This window comes from Meleagris gallopavo, chromosome 13, assembly GCF_905368555.1.
Source record: "Meleagris gallopavo chromosome 13, MGAL_WU_HG_1.1, whole genome shotgun sequence".
In the NCBI taxonomy this organism is placed as follows: Eukaryota; Metazoa; Chordata; class Aves; order Galliformes; family Phasianidae; genus Meleagris; species Meleagris gallopavo.
The window spans coordinates 308273-327732 of record NC_139416.1 but is presented as its reverse complement, the minus strand read 5'-3'; the positions used below and the strand labels follow the sequence as shown (position 1 = coordinate 327732).

At 41.3% G+C, this 19460-nt stretch overlaps 1 protein-coding gene across 3 annotated transcripts in view; it reads left to right on the top strand.

Annotated features, from left to right (window-relative positions):
- The window catches only part of PHAF1 (phagophore assembly factor 1), a 33135-nt gene that overhangs the window by 8360 nt on the left and 5315 nt on the right, over positions 1–19460 (top strand). For all 3 annotated transcript variants that reach the window (XM_085235285.1, XM_085235287.1, XM_085235288.1), the window contains 9 exons: positions 2428–2471; positions 2750–2829; positions 7287–7381; positions 11139–11236; positions 12851–12963; positions 14246–14379; positions 14979–15062; positions 15768–15850; positions 16896–16939. In XM_085235285.1, the coding sequence (XP_085091411.1) occupies positions 2428–2471; positions 2750–2829; positions 7287–7381; positions 11139–11236; positions 12851–12963; positions 14246–14379; positions 14979–15062; positions 15768–15850; positions 16896–16939 (775 nt within the window). The remainder of the gene's footprint in view (positions 1–2427; positions 2472–2749; positions 2830–7286; positions 7382–11138; positions 11237–12850; positions 12964–14245; positions 14380–14978; positions 15063–15767; positions 15851–16895; positions 16940–19460) is intronic.

Sequence of the window (19460 nt, the reverse complement as noted above, 5' to 3'; positions counted from 1 at the left end):
GCATACAGTGCTATGAAAACTACTTGTAAAACTGCTCCAGAAGCTTTGCAGTAGAAATTCTGTGGGGTTGCTTAGAAGTGAGCAGCAGCACTAGTAAGGATTGTGTGGGTTTAGAATAAGTAATATCTCTTTTTTGAGGTGTGACACTGTTTTCAGTGTTGCTCAGCAGCAGCAAAACTGGAAGAATTGGGATTTTTTTCTTTATTCTTCGCTTTCTGTGATTCGTTTTTGTTTGGGCTTTATTTGCCTTTTTTTACTTTTTTTTTTTTAATGCAGCCTTGCTATTGGATTTGGTTGTGAGAAAGAGGTTGAAAGAAAGGTTTGACAGAGCCGAAGTAGCTCATGATAGCTGTATTCCTAAAACGTTCCCTCCCTCTGTTCAGGGAGCGCCGGGATGTCTGTGCAATCCCTCTGTTCACTTTCAGGAGCCAAAGCAATGCAGATGTTATGTGAGTTTGTAGTTGATATGAAAGAGGTTGGGTCAGATTCTGAAAGTATTAATCTATTGTGAATTTTACTGCACTGACTCCTGTCCAGCTCCAATAGGGAGAAGTTAATTTTATAGTGCTGTTCTGTTATTGCTGTTAGAGGACACCTGGACACATCTGTGATCTGTAGTCAGTAGGATCCATCAAAACAGCCCATGTGACTAAACAGCAGATTTTACTCTGCTGGGCCAACTAACTGCCTTCTGGTGGTGTAGGCAGCCAGTTGTTCTTGGTCTTCTCAGTTGTTTGCTCCTCTATATGTAGAATGAGTCAAGCTAATGTTCTGTGGCTTCAAAAATGAATTGTTTTCTGGTGCTGTGGCCTGCTGCACTGTTTCTTTGGTCTATGTCTTTCATGATTTTGACAAGATCTTTGGACCATATTTAAATTTTGCTGAGTTGTGCTTGTTTCTTACTTTGTGGTAAGCAAAAAGCAATGTTGACATGAACCGATCTTCCACCCAAAGTGTGGGAAGAGGGCTGATGGCAAACTGGTGCCTGCTGGCAGCGCGTTTCTCCATGGGGTGGGCACCTCATGCTGCAGCGTGCTGCCCTTCATTGGCTGTTCTCTTCTGTTGCTCTCTGTTCCATCTTGTGTTCAGCAGAACTGCCGGAATGTGTCTGTCTATTGGGAAGAGAAATCTGCACTTCTTTAGGGTAGCTTTGCCATAATTTTAAAGTTACGTGCTTTGTGCTATGCTTGTTGCTTGTGTCTTGAAACACATGGGCTTTCCAAGCAAACTAGAAATGCTTCAGAGAACTCTTCCAGCTTTTTATGAGTCAACAGCATACCACTGAATGTTGATTTTTTTTTTTTTTCTTTCATTTTTTTCGAATATAGTGGTTTGGGCATTGCAAGTAGTTCTATTTAGGGTTATTCACCAGGCATCTACCCATACCAGGACTTCCTTCTTTGCTGACAGTATTTTTGGGCTTTACAGCCACACAGAGAGGCAAGGAGTTCTACTTTGTCCCTGCAGAGTTCTGCTTTGTGCTCCGACTGAGCAGTGCATCCTTCCAAAGCATGAAGGGCACATTTTCTTGACAGCAATTAGGATGGGCTCTGCCTATTTTCCTTTTCCTGCAGACAGAGGAACACGAATATAGGGTGGAAGAAGACTTTGACTGTGATTACTCGCTGATCTATGATCTGCCTAAAGCCAGTGTAGCACCAGAAATCTAGTAACAGTCACTTAAAAATCACATAAAATCAGTCTTGAATGCCATTTTGCAATAATGTATTTGGAACAAAAGAGCCATACTTAGTATTGACATGCCTAATAATGACTCCAGGGGATCCCCCTGGAACATTCAATGAAGTGTGAAATATTTAGTATACATTAGAACTAAGTACTGTGGCTTGGGTTTCTTGTGAACTACTCTTCACATTTTCTGCAGTGCTTGGAGAGATGGAATGTAACTGCTTAGTTTTGCTGTATTCATCTTTTCCTTTAAAAAAAAAAAAAAGAAAGAAAGAAAAAAAGGAAAAAAAGCTGGGAAGCGGAAGCGGTGCAGTCAGCACTAGGAATTGCTACCCTGTAAAGGCATTCTTCAAGGTAGTAAGAGTGACCCAAAGGATGGCCTGCTGCTTGGTTTTCATTAGAGGATCCCCTAACTGGATTACTTTTGGTCTTGCCTAAGAGTAGTGTGTGCAGAAATCAAGATGCTGGCATGCTAATGGAAAGGCTACTGTCTGCACATCAGTACTGATCTATTCAGGATCCAGGAGTACCATGCTGAGTCCATTGCTGTTCTTCAGTACTGTTTTGGATGTGCAATTGCTGAGTGAATTCTTGGAGTTTTGTCAGTCTGAGATTTATCCTAGCAGAGCTGAGAGGGACAGGGCCAAGCACTACAAGCTGCCTTTGCCTTCCCTGCCTTCCAATAAGAATTTCTGTTATGATGTGCAAACGTGGTAATGTTTGTGTCCTATGTTTCAGGTGATTGAAGTTTATGACTTGACTAAGGTGAAGTTAAAATATTGGTAAGTGATTTAAGACCTCCAACAGTCTTTTCTTGATTCCAATGACTGGTTCCTCTCCTTTTTTTTTTTGTTCTGAACTCACTTTTCAACCGTTCTCATTAAGAAAACAGTAACTGTTAATAAATAAATGTAGATAACCAAATATTGTTTGAGGAAGGCTATTCATTTTCTTCAGTCTTGGAGACTTCTCCAATTTAAATGTGTTGTTGCCTTTAGTAAATGTTTGTAATCATCGGTTCAGTACTCTTAGGGCAGACTCGTTTTGTTTTGTCTTTCAGTGGTGTCCATTTTAACTCTCAGGCAATTGCTCCAACCATAGAACAAATTGATCAGTCATTTGGAGCAACGCATCCAGGAGGTAAGCCAAAATATTTTTGGGAATGAGAAGTACACCTAGATGGAGTGACTTTTTTTTTTTGTGCCTTTCCTGTATGTCTGCCTGGAGAAATGTGTGAAGACTTCTGTTCTCAGATGATTTGAAGTTGTGTTCCAGAGTGGCCATGTTTTTATAGCTGGAGTCATTGGCACAGAATGCTGTTCTCAGATATCATTAACGATCTCTCTTGAACTGCCAGTGCCAGAAAATTCTGAGCTTTGTTGTTGATACTGTTGTTTTTACACGTTCTTCTGCATGGTATGCTCTTAAGTGTCCTTAGGGATTAAGTATACCATGAACATACAGACATTTGAGCTGATCTCCATGCAGAGCCAGCCAGGACAGTTTGCTCAAGCTCTGTGCTCTGAGAGACTTAGTTTGCATCTCCCTGCATCTCCTTTCTGCTCCTGGGAGTGCCTGGGAGGTGTGAAGCCTTAGGGGCAGCACAACCAGGACTGGGACAGGTTTGTGTAACCTGACTTGAACCCCCAGTGGCTTTTACAAAGCTTCTTGGCCTTTTGACACCTCTATAGCAGAAGTGTTATTTTATTTTTTTTTTTTTAAGTCCCCTGCTTACGTGTGAAAATTGAGTTTGCCTCGGGGGTTTGTTAGATGATGAGAATAAGCAAGTGGTGAAACAGAAGAGGGAGATATTTGTAATTAAACTGCTCAGGAACCTTCAATAAATGGAGCCCCAAACTGGCATAACGGGAAGGAAGTTGAACTGCACATGGTAGAAGAAGATATCTCAATTTTTAGCTTGACTGGGTTAATTTGCAGTAGTCAGGGTGATCCCAGAAAGACTGGAGCTTTTTGTGGTTGCTGGTGGTTGCACGTCCAGTCTTTGTGCCTATTCTCTGCAGGTGGTTTCTTGCACATCACAGAACAGAGTTTATTAACTGTGGAGGGTCATGTGGCTAAAGTAATATCATTGCCTAAGAGCCTGCTGTAGTGGTTGAATATCAGATGGATATAAATGAAGTTCAGAAGATTTCAAGCTGTAATACTCCAAGGAGCAGAGTAAGCCTTTTTAAATTCCACTTCAGTCATGATCTTAGCATTTCCTCTTGGGCACACTGTGAGATCTATAGTTAGCTATTATGGAAATAGTATGTACAAGAACTTCATAGAGTTTAGGAAAGGTAAAAATGGCTGCATGCCCTTGACGATTTGTAACTTCTGATTTGTTCTGTGACAAAGACTATTTGCAAATATTTTTAAAAAGTTATTGTAAAATTGTGGTGCTTAGAAATAATTATCTCAGCTGTAAGCATTGTTTATGATAGGACTAGCATGTTTTTTTACTGTATTAAAATTGCACACAGGCACTTAAATATGTAGTTTGGAATCACGTGTTTTCATGCTTGCCAGATCCTCGTGCACCTGGCACATTGAACTAAAGCTTGCTTGCTTCATCTGATGATAACTTTCACCTGGAGACAAGTAGATATGCAAATCTATTTAAGCTGTTCGCCTCAGTCACTGCTTTACTAGTGTGCAAATGCTTGTTCAGTTTTACTTTTGGAAATCCAGTATCTTCCACTAACAGCCTACTTAGAGTAAGTGCTCTCTAGTAAGCAGTCTGGTCATAAAGAATGTTTGAAGTGTAACATGCAATGCGAAGTTTTGGTCTTTTTTTTTTTCCTGTTTCCTTAAATAGAAAAGGCAAAAACAAGCAAACACACAATACAGTAGTTTTTCAACATGTGGGAGGGATGATAGTGTTTTCACGCCCCCCAAAAATTTGAGTTGATGTGGAGAGAGAAAGGTGGGAAAAGAAACTTTCCCCCGTTGCAGTGTGACGGAAGAACCGAAAGCCAGTCTCTATGAATGACAGTATGACACAGCCATCTCCTTCTCTGTGCCGTTACTTTCCATAAAACACAATGCAAACTCTTTAAGATGAAGAGTATTCTGTTTGTGTTAACATTCACTAGAATTTCATAACAGAATGTTGGATTTCCCTTAAACCAACGTGGTTGCAGCAGAACTCTTCTGCACAGGCCACAGTGATAGTTTCAAAGCATATTTCAAAAGGTTAGCAATGTGGTTTTTTTTGTTTGTTTGTTTGTTTTTCTTGAAACCTTCAGTGAGCAGTTCTGGTTTTGCCCCCTCAGTGGTTTTGAAAAAGGAAAAGTCATCAGAAAAATTGTAACCAGCTTTGTTACCTTTTGGCCCATGTTAGTTTGAAATGTTGTAGTATCTTTGCCATGGAACTGATTGAAATATGAGTGCTTTGAAGGTCAACAGCTTCATGAAAGCTGAGGCTTTATACCACTTTTCCATCTTCCTTCCACGGTCTCCTGACCTGAGCTCCTGCTGGGGAGCGCTTGCTCCTGCCAGTGGTTCTATTGCAGTCACATCCTGTGCTGCATCCTCGTGGATGTGGCCGCTTGCCCAAGCACTGTTCAGCATGGGTAGGGGCTGTGGGATTGAATGGCACTCAGAGAGTAAAGTGCTGCAGTGGTGTTACTGGAGGGGAGAGACCCCTGTTTTCCAGCTCTGTAGCTCTCAGAGATTGCCCTCTGACTCTCTGGGGTGCCAGAAAAGTCTTGTTCTTGAGACCAGTGGTACTTGACTTCTGATCTACTTCTGTTTTGGTCGGGACTGGCTCTGCTCTACTGGTAGCTGTGGCTTTGTCCCATCCATCTCTACGGGAACTTTTCCCAGCTGCCCACGCTTTGCTGCTTTCCTGGAAGGCAGACTCCCTCCCAGTCTCTCTCCCAGAATGCAGCAGCAAAGAAGCAGTCCTTTTGCAAATTCAGCTTTTTCTGGCAGAGTTAGTCTGCAGAGTACTTGGGTTGTGAGTTTGAAAAGAAAAACAAACAAAAACAACTGAAAAATCCATATAGGTATTTGTAACATAGGATCTTGAGGGACATACGAGAGAGATCTTGGGGATAAATAAGTTCCTTGCCCTTTAAACCTCAACATCAATAAACATTGCAGAGGATGGGAATCGATGTGATGTGTATAATCAGATATCACACTTGGCATGACTAGGGGAAAAACACTTCTCCAGCTGGCTGTGGGCTTTGGAAAAGATGCATCATAATTTATCACATGAGAGAGACTTGTGTAATTTTCCTGCAGATCAAAACATTTCCCTCTCCCCACATGTTTTGCTGTGAGTGACGGGCAGGGAAAATGCTCTTAACCAGCACATTCTGCAGCAAAGACAAACGATGACTTCTGGAAGCTTAGTACTTATTGCCTAACCATTATTTTTCTATCCTGGGCAGTCTGGCATCGTACAGCTATCTTGTGACATGTCTCTGAAGCTGAACATCTAAAAGGCACTTTGTTTTAACAAACAAACAAAAACAAAGCCACAATGAAATGCTTTTTCTCTCTAAATGATAAGCTGCTATATTTTCTTAAATGTGAAACCATAAGGAGGAAAAAAAAAACCCAAACACTGAACCAATTTCAACTGCATAAGTTGAAGAAAGCAGCTTCTCTTGCTGCGGAGTTTCTTCATTGTTGTGTTTTTGTTGTTTTGCCTCTGCTGTTCTCAAACCCTTCTGCAAATGAACCAGCTTCCATGTGTCAGAAGAACACTGTGTTCCACCCACTGGCTACCAGGGGCAGGCTGAGCCCAGCAGCATCAGTTCCAGAGCTGTTCCTGAGCTCCCAGTCTCCTGGCATTGTTTTTGAGCTTTCCACAGTCTCACAAAACAATGTCTCATCAGAGTAAACAGTGGGGTGACTTTTAGTGCTGTTTATAGATGATGTTGAGCAATTTATTACAGTAAATTGGGACATTCATGACACAATGACAACTAGAAGTCTGTGCGTGCCCTGATTTATTATCCTTTTTAAAAGCTGGCCTATCAGTGAGTGTTTCTGATTATGCTATTTTTAATTATCGTTACAAACGGACCAGGACTTGTGTCAAAGCTTTTCCTCCTTATATTACTGGAGCATGCAAGCTGGAGCTCCCCTTGGTAAAGATAGGGAGGGACCTGTGAGCTTTCCACCTCCCCCTCTCCCAGGACCTTGCTTCCCAGTGGTATGAAATACCAAATTGACCAACCTTCTGGGCTCTTGTGCTTGAAACACCTCATGGTCAGGGCTGTACAAGTGTCACACAACAGCAGACAGAGTTGTTTAGTGGTAATAGTAGCTGCTGAAGCTATTTTAATGATGTTAAGTGATTGTTGCATTGTATAAGTGCATCATTAGGGATATATTAGTGCCTACCGGCTTACATAAGTAACTCTTATTTTAATAGATTTATGGTTTCTCTTAGTGCTATATTTCAACTGCAACAAATGAGCAGCAAACCAGTTAGCACCTAGTGTGACTGTGTTCCTCCCAGCCACATCCTCAGACCTAGTGAATTAATTGACCTGCTATGAAAGTGCTGTTGGATCTGAGGTCTAGAGAATTTTGTCAGTTTTTGTAACTATTTTTTTCCTTTCTTTTTTCTCTTTTAGTGTATAATTCAGCTGAACAACTCTTTCACCTCAATTTCAGAGGACTGTCGTTTTCTTTTCAGCTAGACTCCTGGACTGAAACTCCAAAGTACGAGGTCAGCAATCATTCTTGGTTAATGGATAGTCTTTTTCCTCTATGGTACTTGCAAAATATCACCTACAGCATCTAGCTTGCAAGTAAAAGAAACTAGTAATTTGGAAGAAATTTAACTCCTCAGTTGTGCTCTTATTTGTGCTGTGTATTCATTTTGGAGTTAAACATTCTCCTCCTTTTAGCAGAAGACAAGCACTTAGAGCTTTAGCTTGTATCGTGCACCAGGGCTAATAATTCTGTTGTTGAAAAGAATCTGCTAAAAATACGAGCTCCCTCTGTGCAAATACATAAATATTAAGCAATCTAATGCGGAGCACTTTTTTATCAGATATTTTTGAATCTCATCAGAGTGATTATGCAACAAAACAAGGACAGGGTTCATAAAATACATTTTTTGTCTTAAGTGTCCTTCAGTGTGAGTGCTTTTAGAAAGCCAAGTGAATGAGCTTTATTTGCGATGCCTGTTGGCACAGTTGGCTAAATGTTTGGATGAATTACTGAATGATTGAATGTATTAATGTGTTCTCTGAAATCTTTGGAAATTAGATCACGTCTTCTGTGACTGCCACCTGTGCTAATGAAAACAAACATAACTAGTTTTGTGTGAAGCTGGGGCGGCTTTCAGTTTTATTGTCTATGGTCCTCAGTAAAAAGAATGTATGCAGTATGGAACCAGTAATAAAACAGAAAAGTGTGTCAAATCAAAGTGTGAGAGATCCACCACCATGGTGGCATTTTCTCATATCACAGCTAAGCTCTTTAGAAGCTGTATTTCTCCATATGAGAACGCATGGAGCTGGTTGGGGAAGTTACCAGTTAGCAGTAATGAAGGTCAGCTGAGTTCAGAAATACTTGAATCATTAAGGTTGAAAAGGCCTCTAAGATGATCTAGTCAACTGTAACCCCACCTCATCATGCCTGCTAACCTTGTCCCTCACTGCCCTATCTGCATGGTGACACCTCCTATCCCTGGGCAGCCTGTGCCAGCACCTCGCCTCTCTTTCAGGGAAGAAGTTGTTCCTAATATCGAACCTGATCTTCCCATAGTACAACTTGAGGCTGCAACCTTTTGTTTTATCAATAGTTACCTGGGAGAAAAGGCTGACCCCTGCCTCAGTACAGCCTCCTTTCAGGGAGCTGCATAGTGATGAGGTCTACCTTGAGCCTTGTCTTCTCCAGACTGAACAACCTTAGTTCCATCAGCTGCTCTCCATAAGATTTGTTCTCCAGATCCTTCACAGTTCCTTTGCCCTTCTCTGCACACATTCCAGAGCCTCACTGTCTTTCCTGCTGTGGGGGACCCAAAACTGAACACAGTATTTGGAGTGTGGCCTCACCAAGGCTGAGTACATGGGCATGATTACTTCCATGTCCTGCTGGCTGCACTATTTCTGAATATAGAAGCAAGGATGCCACTGGTCTTCTTGGTCACTGCTGGCTCTCGTTCAGCTGGCTGTCAGCTAACACCCCTAGATCCTCTTCTGCCATGCAGCTTTCCAGACACTCTGCCCCAAGCCATAGCGCTGCATGGGATTGTTGTGACCAAAGTGCAGGACCCGGGACTTGATCTTGTTGAACCTCATCCAGTTGGCCTCAGCCCATTGATCCAGCCTATCCAGATCCCTCTGAAAAGCCTTCCTACCTTCAAGCAGATCAGTGCTTCCTCCCAACTGCATACTTTTTGAGGGTGCACTCAGTCCCTGTCCAGATCATCAAAGGACTGTCCTAATCCTGACCCTGGAGGAACACTACTTGAGACTGGCTACCAGCTGGATTGAACTCCATTCACCACTGGTCTCTGGGCCTGACCATCCAAGCAGGTTTTTTTTTTTTTTTAACATGTGGGGAGTATATACCTGTCCACATCATAGGCTGCCGTCTTCTGCTGGAGAACTCTGTGGGAGATGGACTCGAAGGTTTTACTTAAGTTCAGGTAGTCTGCATCCACAGTCTTTCCCTCATCCACCAGGCAGGTCACCTGGTCATAGAAGGAGATGAGGTTGCTCATGCAGGGCCTGCTTTTTGTGAACCCACGCTGATCCCCTGCTGTCCCACGCGTCGTAGGTGATTGCACTCAAGATGATCTGCTCCATGACCTTCCATGATACTGAGGTCAGGCTGGCAAGCATGGAGTTGCCTCCTTCCAAACCTTCTTGTAGATTGCTGTTGCATTAGGAAGTCTCCAGTTGCCCGGAACCTCCCTGGCTGATCTGTCAGGACTGCTGATAAATGTTGGAAAGCTGCCTGGCAGTCAGTTGTGCCAGCTCCATCAGCACCCTTGGGTGGATCCCAACTGGCCCCTCGTGGAGCAGCAAGTCTCTATTTTCTCTTGAACTGTGGAGGTTTATTCTTCTCCCCATCCCTGTCTTCAAGCTCAGGAGGCTGAGCATAACTGGTCTGATTATTGAAGTTAGAAGCAAAGAAGGGATAGTGTACCTTTAGCCTTTTCCTTATCCCTGGTAATGTTTGCTGCTGCATCTGATAAAGGATGGAGGTTCTCCTTGGGCCTCCTTTTGTTGTTAATGTATTTGTAAAAGCCTTTTTTGTCATCTTCTGCAACAGTGGCTTAAAAAAGTTCTAGTTGGGCTTTCTCCTTTCTGCTTTTCTCTGTGCATTTCCTAGCAACCTCCTTGTACTCTTCCCAAGTTGCCTGACTTTTCTTCCAAAGTTGGTAAACTATTTCCAAAGGGACTCTTCCAACCAGTGTCCTAGACAGTCCAAAGTCTGCTCTTTAGAAGTCCAAAGTAGTGTTTTTTGCTGACCCTTCTTCTGACTTAACCAAGAGTTGAGATTGGTTTCATGGTCGCTATGCCCAAAATGGCTTCCAACCAGCACATCTCCCACCAGTCCTTCTCTGTTTGTAAACAGTGGGTGCAGTGGGGCACCTCCCCTGCCAGGTTCTTACCAGCTGTGTCAGGAGGTTACCTTCCACACACTCTAGGAACTTCCTAGATTGTTTTCTCTCTGCTGTACTATATTTCCAGCAGATATCTGATAAGTTAGAAACGCCCTAGGAACAAGAGTTACTTCTGCCAGCTGCTTGTAGAATCTACCTCTTCATCCTGGTTGGGTGGCTTGTAACCAGGATGTCAGCTTTGCTGGTCTTTCCCCTCGATCCTTATCTGAAGGAGAAAACCTGAAAGCTAACGATAAGCCAAATATCCCCAGAAAGCAGTTTTTTGTCTATGAGCTGCAAGTGCGTCTATAAATTAAATGTCTGAGCTCTTAAGAAGGTCACTTCTTATATCAAAGGTCTGAAAGTGTAAGAATGTGGTGATAAGTAGAGCAGAAAATTTACAGTGAATGAGCGTTCACCAGATAAAGGCATTTTGCAAACCAGCATCAATGTTAAAGGGATGAAATTAACACAGTGGAAGAGAAAAAAGAATTTCTACCTTTAAATAGGTTTATTTAAGTTCTGAGAAATAGGCTATCAGTTCAAATTTTTTATTTCTAGTTGGTGGTGGGAAAACCAAGAGAACTTGAATTCTCATTGCATGCATGGCTCACTGACAAACTAGTGCCATCTTTTGGTGGATCAATGTAGTCAGCATTTCATCCCAGCTTGGGAATCTCAGAGTAGTGTAATGTAAACTCACACCATGTATAAGTTTGGATTTTTTTTATTTTTTTAACCTCCAAGTGTTTGGCTAGAAACTTACCTGGGTTGGTAAGATGTACTGTATTTCTAATGTAATATTTGAGCTGAAGAATTTCCAGTGTGTCTGGTTAACAAGGATGGTTCTCTGTCTCCCCAGCCTAACTTTGCGCATGGTCTGGCTTCTCTGCAAATTCCACATGGTGCAACTGTGAAACGCATGTACATCTACAATGGAAACAGCCTGCAGGATACCAAGTACGTATGGCTGGTTGTGTGGTTTTGATTATTTACTATGCACTATTTCCTTCTCATTTATCTATGGTTTTGCAAATGCTAAATGTGATTATATGTACTTTTTTATTTCAGTCTTGTAGGAGTTAAGTAACGTGCAGAATGCCTTTAGATATAAATCTCTTTCCAGTTACCATAGGCACTGTCCTCCAACCTTGTTATTAAGTGCTGGTTTGATTGTCATTACTATGAAATTAGCTTGGCCTACCTGTTGTAGGCCAATTCAGTTAAAATGAAGATTAATTCATGAGACAGGGGAGGAAAGGTGGTGAATCTACAAAGAGGTGCAGCCAGGTTATTCTTACACACTTCTTATGCTCTGTATTTTTTGCATACTCATGATCTTTTCCTAAGACAAATCCAACTCGTGGTGGGCAGTCAGTCAGTTTGTAGTGTATTGGTGCTATGTACATCATGGCAGGACCCTCCTAAGAGTCTTATACTCTCTTGCAATATAAATTATTCTAGAACTTAAGCCATGTGTGTAATCTACCGCTCAGTTTATATATTTTTAATTCCCTGACTGAGTTTACTGCTCCAAGGAGGTAACTGATAGAATAGTTGTTTGAGCATAGTTAGTGCTTCCCATGGCATTGTGTTCTGCCTTCTTCTAAGCAGCAATTTACAGTACAGCATCTGATGTTTTGCTCTTTCTAAAAACACTATTCCTGGAGTTTGTTACTCAAGTTAAAATTGGAAGAGCTTCTGTAAATTCTTCTTTTTAGTATATAAACACGCAAACAAACACAGTGGTAGTTCTGCAGAAATAATTGCAATTTAATGGCAGGAGAAGGTTAACACATCAGTAAATTACTGCTAAGGAGAAAGGAAGCCTTATTTATGCAGACACTGTCTCCTAATTAGAAATAAGTGCACTTTAGAGAAATGTTGTCTGTGAGAGCACATGCTGACACGGGGCTGTGCTGCACACGTTTGGCAGCTCAGCATCTGCCCTGCATCTCCATGCATTGACATAGAGGAGAGAGCCCCATCAAACTGAAGCACAAATGAAGTAGCTGTTTGATTGAAGATATCTTGTTGGTTTCTGGGATAGTTTTCTTATATGTTGTTGAAATTGAATTAAAATGAGACCTGTCCCAGGAAAACAACGTGGTTGCACATGTTTTGTCTGCATGAGCTGCTTTCACATTCTGGACATTCCCAGGTGCAGTGAGAGCATGTGGTGAAAGTGCTTCTGCTGTGCTTGGGTGATATGCCTAGTTTGTATAGTAAGTGCCTTTAAGGACCGTACAATTTCTATTGTCCTGCACAAAGTCTAAAATGACACGTTTTCGTAGGAGCTATTCAGAGGCTAGATGTAGTAATTTCTGGAGTTTTTGAAACTTGCTGTTGGTTTCATTAACAGTAAGGGTCCTTCATTTGAATCCTGACTTGTTACTCCTTTCTTTTTCTCTGGGATTTCTAATCCTTATGATAAATTTAACTTCTAGTCTTCAGTCTGAGCTCAATGCTGCTTTGTCAAAATTAATGTGCTCTGTTCCAGTGAACTGCCATCAGATTGGTAATGGTACACGGGAAGACTGTGTCCTATGTACATGTTTGTGTGGTTGGTTTCAGGGCTCCCTTGATGCCCCTCAGCTGTTTCCTTGGCAATGTATATGCTGAGAACGTCGATGTACTGAGAGATGGGACAGGACCCTCAGGTTTACGGCTTCGCCTACTCACTGCAGGTATTTGTGACACCCAGAGCACCCATAGGCTCTTTGCAATGCAATTGTAGGTGTTTTCAAAACGGTCTTAAATAACCTTATTTTAAACGCTTGGAAGCACAACAAAACTCAGTCACGTTCTCCTGGCCTGCCAGGCATCACCGAGGGCTGTTCTCTGCAGTCCCAGCTGACAAGTGTGGAAGTGTATCGATGCTATAGCCCGAGACTTCACTTCACATTCAGTTCAGCTTTATTTTGCTGTGGAGCCAGCAGCCAGAGCGATAGAGGCTGATGAGTAACTTGTCCTTGTATGTGCTTTCAGAAACTGGCAGCCTTAGAAATTAGGGAAAGAGACAATGACTGCAAATGAGACTTTTTCAGTGACCTCAACATGGCCATGTCTTTTTAAGAAGAAATGCTGAGATATTTGTAACAACTTTTACTAGCAGACCCTGCTTTTTTCTTATGCTGATTACTAGCTGTGTGTGTATTAAGGAAGCACTTAGAATATTTTTCTGGTACACAAAAAAATGGAAAGGGTTAGAACTTGAGATGAAGAATAAAATGGTTAAAGTAGAGCAGATATTCTCTTTGACAACAAGTTACTTTTTTTCTGTCTTTGCAGAGGGAGAAAATGGAGAGCTGTCTAGGGTAGGGAATGTGTATCTTCACGTGCTAGGAAGGCAGTGAGCTATCACATTGTAAAAGCGTAAATGATGTTGAGAAATTGGGCACTTATAAGGTAGTGTCAAGTTGAGTTAAATGTGTATGTGCAACTCAAGAGAGGTGTTGCCAGTGAATAAAATAACTATTAAAATGTCACAGCAGCGTTCAGACTACCACTTGCAAAGGGGCAATCCTGGCATGTGGCACTCCTCTACCAAAGCCTTGCAGAAAGCCCTTTGCGGTACATGCCATACAGCAGTTCTAGTGTGGGGTTCTCTGCGGGTATGTTAATTTGAGACAACTCATGCTTAAAAAATTATGGGTGACTAGGTCAAAATTTTCTGATTTATTGTATTTGGGAGGTGGCTCTGTGAATGACATGCAGTGAAAATAATGTATACTGGGAAAAGCTAAGTGTGTCCTGTGTTTTGTATTAATTGATGCATACATGTATGTGTGTTCTGGGTGCTGCATTCCTTGAAGCAAATGGGGTCACAAACTAATATCCTTCCGCTTGTTGACATGTAGCAACATATGTCAGCCATTCATCTTTGTAATGGGCTTTCGGTGAGATGTATTTGTGACAAACATGGCTCTCTGGCTCCTTCTGATACTGAGAATGCCTCCTGTTCCTCAGGCTGTGGCCCAGGTGTGTTGGCTGATGCCAAGATGCGGGTATTTGAGCGCTGCGTGTACTTTGGTGATTCGTGCCAGGATGTGCTGAGCACCTTGGGGTCCCCGCACAAAGTTTTCTACAAGTCTGAAGATAAGGTAAGGGTGCTGGGTAGCACACAAGACTTTGTTTCTGTCTCAGTTTAACTACTGGACCTGGGCTTTGTGGGGCCAGCAAAGTTAAACTTCCACGTAGCACAGATGATGAGCAATTAATTTGTCGTACAGTAGACCAGAATGAACTGCTACATCATTTTGTTTCTAAAAGTATTTTAAGCTGAATTTTTAAGCAAGTCAGTTTATGTTAAAACAAAACAATCTGTCGTATCACTTTTAATCAATAGGAAAGTTGATAAAAATGAGCATTTCTATCCACATAAGCCATAGCAAGTGTATACCATTTATTTTTTAAAAACATTTTATTTCATTTGAAGTAACTTGATATACTTTGATCCTTTCCTGATGTTTTTACAGTAACAGCATGTGAGTAATCCTGCTTCGTATAACTGAAAAAGAAAAAGCTATTGTGCCTCTGCTAGCAGCTGATGGGCTTGTCATGAAGCACAGTATCTGACACTTTTGAGCAAGGGCTTCAGTGAAAAATGAGATTACGACAATTGGTTTGAATGTAGAGAACCAATTGTTAATAATATTCATCTTTGGCAGTGTTTTTAATGTCTGAAAAATGATTCTTGCAGATGAAAATCCACTCACCCTCGCCCCATAAGCAGGTCCCATCGAAGTGCAATGACTACTTCTTCAATTATTTCACACTTGGAGTGGTGAGTGGGAAGCTTCCATAAACAAATGCATGTGAAGTTTTGATTTCCCTACACAGCAGTCCTTTCAGAATGCCAAAGGCTCTGGGGAATGAGAGACTGAAACTCTTGCTGCCTTAGGAATCTCTGCATATGAAAATAAACACTGACTTTTTCTAGCGCTTGTGAATTCAATCAGTAACCTTTTATCTTATCTAGCACTGGGTGGTGAGCTCCTCATTCTTGTGCTTTGGTGTTCTCTTTGATTTTCTCTTTCTTCCATGCCTGATGCATAGGCTGATAAGCTTTTTGTTCTGAAGTCCATACTCCAGACTAGTAGAACTGAGACAAGTGTGCCAGAATACCAATAATGAAAGCTTGCAGAGCTGTGGGAAGTACCTCAACTTTTATATCCCCCCTTAGTGTAGTAATACAGGTATTTTGCTTTAGTCTACATTGGTGTAAATAATTAGTAGAAAAACAAGCATTCCTTGGAAAAATTGCCAACATGAGCAAATGAAACTGCAGTTGTGGTCAAGTGCTGCAGGAAGGGTGGTTGTTTTTTTTTTTTAATTTACAAATAGTCTCATTCTCAAAAATTACTTTTCATTTTCATTTTTCAATTTGGTTCCAGTTGGATTCACACTTGTTACTGTATGCAGATACCGTTGCTACTCATCTCAAGTTGCTTCATGTCTGTCTGTTTTGTTTTTTCTTTTTCTTCAACAGGATATTCTCTTTGATGCAAACACTCACAAGGTGAAGAAATTTGTCTTGCATACAAATTATCCTGGTCATTACAACTTTAACATGTGAGTGTAAAGAGCTGATCTGTTAAAGACTATTTTAAAACAGCAGAAAAGGGCACCTTATGTTCATTTTATAGAGCTCCTGTAGTTTTTCCCAAGCGTCTTTTGTGTACCTGGTAACCAGTGAAGGTTTCAAACATCATTATTAACACATCATTTATTATTTTCTTTTTTATTCTTAAATGTCTTTATATCGCCAAGTATGTCATCACATAGATCTTGATTCAGCTAGTGTCCAAACTATCTTGCTAGAGGCAAGATAAGCTGCTGTTTTTCTTGACACTGTTTCAGTCAGTGCTTAAATTTTCTTTTTTGCCCTCTTGTGTATTTCCAGTACTTCTTAAGACTGAGCTATTTAGGAGGCATGCTGAGCTGTGCTCTCTGGTGACAACAACAGGACCCAGGGGAACAGCATGGAGCTGTGTAAGAGGAGGGTCAAGTTGAGGGTTAGGAAGAGGTTCCTCACCAGAAGGTCTTCAGGCCCTGAAACAGGCTGCCCAGAGCAGTGGTCATAGCCCCAAGCTGCCAAAGTTCAAGGAGCATTTGAACAATGCTCTCAGACATATGGTCTGATTTTTTTGTGTGATCCTTTGTAGAGACAGGAGTTGGACTCAATGATCCTTGTGAGTCCGTTCCAACTCAGGATATTCTATGGTTCTATGTAGTTAAGGAATAGGTGATAGGATGTCTGAATAAAGAGAACATGTTTTCAGGCAGTAAAGCGTTACTATTAGAAAAATCTATGGTACTTTTTCTAAGCTGAGTACTTATCTATCCAGTCTGTGTCCCAAGAGTAATTTGTGCTGAAGGAGCTTTTGTGCCCTTTAGAAAATTGTGCTAGAACATTCCAGGTTGATATCCTTTCTGGTGTAGAAAATGAAAGTGGTAATTTTTCCTCTGAATCTGATACTCTCAAGACTCTTCTTTTCATGTTATTATGCAAGAAACTTTTCACTAAACTGTCTGCTTGTTAAGAGCTCTTAGTTTGGCTGTGTGGTTTATGTTGGCTCTGCTGTTATCTGATAATTTTACAATTTGCTCTTTCTAGCTACCATCGCTGTGAATTCAAGATTCCACTAGTCATTAAGCGAGGTGAGTATATCTTCTGTTGTCCAGTTTCAGGGTGCTTATGCCACAAAACAAAAAGTGGTAGTATAATGAGTTTATATTTCTAATGCATTCTTGATTATCAGAGGATAGAGATATGAATGTGTTTTCCCAAGTAGTTTGGGATGAAGAGGAGGATGAGGCAGGTAGATTTGAACCATCTGTCTTAGAAAGGATAACTGGTCCTGAATTTATGGCAGAAGAGCCTTGGGATCAGGAGCACGTGGGGGGTGGCAGGCATATATGGATTACAGCAAAAGAGCAGGTCATAGCTATTCATTTTGCACTGCATGTGTTAGGCCAGTGCTGTGACCACATTGGGTGGGAGCTATACAAACGCCAACCAAGGTGCTGCTGCTTTGCCCTGAATCAATATGGTTATTCTTTGGGGCCCGAATAATATTCCCTCCATGGTCGTGGTCAATGGACCACAATCTCTCCATGGTCAGTGTCTCTTGGTCCCTCCATAGTCAGTAGACCTTGGTCAGTGTTCAGTGGACGTTGGTCAGTAGCTCAGGGTGCCTCCATGGTCACTGGCAGCACTCCCCTTGTCACCAGCTCCCAATGAAACCAGGGGTTGGATTGGGGTTTTTTTTGGGGGTTAGATGGTGGTGATAGGTTGACGGTTGGACTTGATGATCTTAGTGGTCTTTTCCAACCTTAATGATTCTGTGGAATTCCATGCTAATCTTGAAGATGAAATTTTTTTGCTTTTTTTTTTCTTTTGAAGTGAAAAATACTTAAAGATGAGTTCTGCATTTTTTTTAATATTATTTATACTAACATGTCTACTTGCTAAACATCCATATGATCCAAGCTGCAACATCACTAATTTCCTGTAATGGTGCCACTCTTTGAAATAAATTCCCTTATATATAAAGACTCAGAGTCTGTAAGGCAGAGTTAGTCAGAGTTGATCTATGCAATTTTCTCTTGAACTTCTTAAAGATGTGGTGCTCACTCTTGAAAGGTTTATTCATGATATTCAGTATGAACTGATACTCAGTAAAATGTGGTGTAGTTGGGAATGAAAACAAACAATCAATATATATCACCTACATGATATAGGCAAAATTATGTCTGTAGTGTCCACTTGAAAATGTCCAAGCTCAGGAAATAGCATTGTATGCTGCTCCCAGGTTCTGATATGGATAGCAGTGCTAATTCAGCAAGACAGTGAGATGTGCACAGCTCTGTGCATGCAAGTCATCTAAACAAAGCGTGGGGGAACTTCTTTAGTGGAGAATCAGTGTGATCCAAAGAACTTTCTTTAGTGCAGGTATTCACTGATCTACTGGCAGTATGTATGTTTTGTCTATTGAGGGAATACTGGGTGCTTATGAGGGTTTGGCCAGGGATGCGTTCTTCATTTGATTGGTTTTCACTGAGAGCACTTAACTGTGTAAAATGCAATTCTCTTGTGGATGTCACAGCAATCTATTGTGTAGAAAAATGATGCCTTTATGCACAAGCTTATATGAAGATTGATTTGTAGCTCAGTCAAGGGGATAAGCATGAAAGTTCTGCTCAGTTTTTTGTTTTTTGTTTTCTTTTTTTAAATTCTGCTCCTTTAGGTTTAATGCAATACTTCGTTTCTGATTCTTTTTATTCAGCTCGAGTATCACCATGGAGCTCTCCTGTATGCATCTGTTTCTTTGTTGTTGTTTTAGTGTTTTCTTTCTTCACTCGTTTCATTTCTTATCAACCCTTCTGTTGAGGATATGTTGGGGACACAAGTTGAAAACAAACACTACAAAACACACAAAGAACCCATCTTTTCCCATCTGGTGGCAGTGTATGATGCTTACTCTCTCCTGTACTTCAGTTTCAGACAGTGAATTGACAGTTAAATTGCACAGTCATCAAGCTCTTTCACCAAAAAGAGACCACGTTTGTTTAGCAGGTGGAAAATACAGAAGAGCTTTCAATAAAATTAAAGACCGTTTGCTACATTTGGCTTCGTTAACATCTAGCTCTACTCCTACTGCTTCAGGAAATGCTTTCAGTATTTTGAAGTTCCTGAATGTATGTGTAAAACAGTGCTCGAAACCACCAGCAGATAAAGCAAGTCTGAGACTGTAAGCGTAAATAGGATGCTGTCCTCACCTGCAGTTTTTCCTGTTATTTCATGGCTCGTGGGTTTTTTGTTTGTTTACCTATCTGCAGTAGTGATGCTGGGGGACTGTCGTTCCCAAGCTCTCTGCTTGCTTTGTTTTTCAGGCCATGGTGCTTCAGCCCCAGGCTGAGGGCTTTACTGGCCTCCTTTCCAAATGCAGTAGTGTGGGACCTGGGTAGCACATTGTTGTTATTCTGGGGAGTGTCTGTGGTAGGCATGTTAACCTGTACAGAGATGTTGTTTCTCTCATGCTGATGTTCTTACACACAACGGGAGAATTAATCAATGCTCTGTATGATTCTCATTGCTAGTAATGCTAGTCAATGTGCATATCAAGTGATGTAATGCTTGCATGTCTCCCTCTATCTAAGCTAACCTCCCTACATGAAG